Consider the following 2,862-nt stretch of genomic DNA (forward strand, 5'->3'; position numbering starts at 1 on the left):
CGCCCGCTCCACGCCCCGCCCCGCCCCATGCCCCGCCTCTGCTCCGATGCCCTTCCGCATCCTGCGCTGCCCTATCAGGCGCGTTGCCGCACTCAGCCGCCCCAGCCGCACTCACTTGGCTGACCCTTCCTCACTCCCAGCTGGTCTTCCTATTACCCTTCGGATCCTCTCTCCCTTTTATTTCTCCTCTCCAGCTTGGGGCCTCTGCCTTAGTCCAGGCCTCAATCTTCTCCCACCCAGGTGCTCTCACCAGCCTTCTCCTGCACCCGCTTCATGCATACCTGCAAAGCACAGTGACCCCGACTCTCCTCTGCCTACAACCTGCACTTCCTCCCCCGTGCTCTTGGACTAGAGGCCGAGTTCACGCCCAGCCCTAGATGCCCTTTAGGAGTGGGCCTCTGGTTTCACATTCTGTTATCTCCTGAGGTCCTGGGGTAGGGCTTGACCTTTGGTACCTGACATAACCCCGTGCGGAGCATGTATACGGGTAGCACAGATGTTAGGGTTGTACCCATTTTAGAGACGTGGAAACACTCAGTGCCTCTCCCTGGGAAAGCCAGATTCCTCCCGGGAGGAATTGCTTTCTGCCTCTTGGGTTTCTATAGGACTCAGTAACTCCCAGGCAGCACTGGGCTAGAGTCTCCTGGAACACTTGGCAAAAATCCAGACCCCTGACCCTATCTCAGACCTGCTGAAGCAGAATCTCTGGGTGGGTCTGGGGTCCGAGTGGGTAACAAGCTCCTCAGCAGCCCTGGGCCCCAGGCCTGGTTAGCCTCATGGTGAGTTCACTGAACATGCACCGCTGTGTCCTCACCACTGGCCTAGCCCTGGCACACAGTAGGTATGTGGCACCTGTTTGTTGAATTGAGTTGACTGCAGCCCTCACTAATCCTGGAAACAGGAATTCCACCCAGGTCCCGCCCTCAGGAAGCATAATGTCACCTGAGCTTCCTTTGTGGGCAGAGGAAGGCAACACCGAACGAAGCCTGTACCCGGGGGCTACTTTGAGACAGCTCCTGTGGGGGCTTTGAGGTCAGATCCACCGGAGTTTCAATCCTGGTTTCTGCCACTTATCTGCTGTGTTACCTGTGGGGCAAGTTGCTTAACCTCTCTGAGTCTCTGTTTTCTCATTTGTAAAATGAGACTATCCATGGGGTCCTTGGGAGAATTAGGAGAGAGAATGGGGGGTCACGTGTGTAGCCAGTGCTTGGTAATTATTAGGGAGAATATGGGATGGCCCCTCACCCCAACCCTATCTGGGGCTCTTCTATCTGTTTTCAGGCTTAGGGAACAGATAGAATGGGCTGTATGACCTTGGGCAAATTCATTCCCCTCTCTCGGCCATAGTCTCCTCATCTGTGAAATGACTGCACTGGACCGGGATCACTGAGGTTCTCCTTCTGCCCAGGAGGAGTTTCCGGGTATTTCCCAGGCCCCTGGCATCCATGTAGTGTCCCCACCTCACACTGTGGCTGTAACCCCTGGGCCCTGCTCTGCAACCTCACCCTGTCCCTTGCTTCCCTCCTCCTGTCCCTGCAGGTCTTTGATGACTTCATCTTTATCTTCTTTGCCATGGAGATGGTGCTCAAGATGGTGGCCCTGGGGATTTTTGGCAAGAAGTGCTACCTCGGGGACACATGGAACCGCCTGGATTTCTTCATCGTCATGGCAGGGTAGGTAGCACCCGCCAGGCAGGTCCTAGCCTCGGGTACACACCAGGAATAATTGAGAGAATGAAGGGTTTCTTGCTGATGGTGATGAAGCTTCACGGTGATGCGTGGGACCCTCCTGGACCCCTGGGCTGGGAGGAATGATGGCCAGACAGACGTTCTTTCCTCCCTTCCTAAGTTGTGCGTCCTCTAGCACTGCCAGCGGATACTGGGTGTGTTTATGCTAATTAACGATATGACCTTGAGAGAGCCACTGACGCTCTCTGAGCTTTCATTTCCTCGTCTGAAAAGGGGAATAATAATAGTAGCTGCGTCAAAATGAGCACCCAATAAATGCTAGCTGTTAGGATTGCTATCCTGGATCACTCATCACGCCAGAGACCGAGCACAGACTCAAGCACTGTCTGACTCCAGACTGTGGTTATTTCTACAAGACACAAGTTGCCATCAGGGACAGGCCTGGTTACAGCTGAGCCCATCTGGAGTGTCTCGGACCCTGCTCTGGGCCTTGTGCCTGCTTTCCTGGGTCAAATCCATCCATGCATTTATCCACCTACCAGGGACTGAACAACTTGCTCCCCAGTGTTGGCGCCATTCTAGCTGCTGGGGGCAAGGAGGAGGGCAAACCAGACACAGGCCTTGTCCTTCCTACTCCTGTCTTGGGGAGGCACCCACCTGCTATGCCAGTGGGTATGCCTTCACACACTGGGACCAGAGCGCTGGGCAAAGCATGTGGTTTGCTGAGAGCATTTAACACAGGGGCCTGACTGAGCCAAGCTGGGGACTTGGGGCTTGAGGGCTTTCTGAGGAGGTGACACGGAGAGCTGAAGGATGAGGAGACAGTCATCATGCCCAGGGATGGGTCATTATTAGTGCAGAGGATAGAGAAAAAGGCTGGAGGCTGTAAGTGTGTGTGCGAGAGAGGATGTATGAGTGTGTTTGTCAGTGTATGTGTGTGACCTTGTGTGTAGAATGCTATTGAGGTGTGACCTTTTCGATTCAGTAGACTCACGGCTGAGATGGGCAATCAGGGTGTGAGAATCCCATCAAGTATCTGCTAAATTCCACAGATATGTTCTGAAGTGAGGTGATTTGTTTCATCAGGGTTTTAAAAAAGTTACACCTCTTCTAAGCTTGTTTGCCCTCCCTCCCTCCCTCCCTCTCCCCTTCTCTTCCTTCCCCTCCCTCCCCT

At 54.1% G+C, this 2,862-nt stretch overlaps 1 protein-coding gene across 1 annotated transcript in view; it reads left to right on the forward strand.

The window, feature by feature from the left end:
• The window catches only part of CACNA1I (calcium voltage-gated channel subunit alpha1 I), a 138,617-nt gene that overhangs the window by 44,543 nt on the left and 91,212 nt on the right, over positions 1 to 2,862 (forward strand). Inside the window, exon 4 of the mRNA XM_017859840.1 lies at positions 1,540 to 1,673. Coding sequence (XP_017715329.1) covers positions 1,540 to 1,673 — 134 coding nt within the window. The remainder of the gene's footprint in view (positions 1 to 1,539; positions 1,674 to 2,862) is intronic.

This window comes from Rhinopithecus bieti, unplaced genomic scaffold, assembly GCF_001698545.2.
Source record: "Rhinopithecus bieti isolate Rb0 unplaced genomic scaffold, ASM169854v2 scaffold_51734, whole genome shotgun sequence".
Classification (NCBI taxonomy): Eukaryota; Metazoa; Chordata; class Mammalia; order Primates; family Cercopithecidae; genus Rhinopithecus; species Rhinopithecus bieti.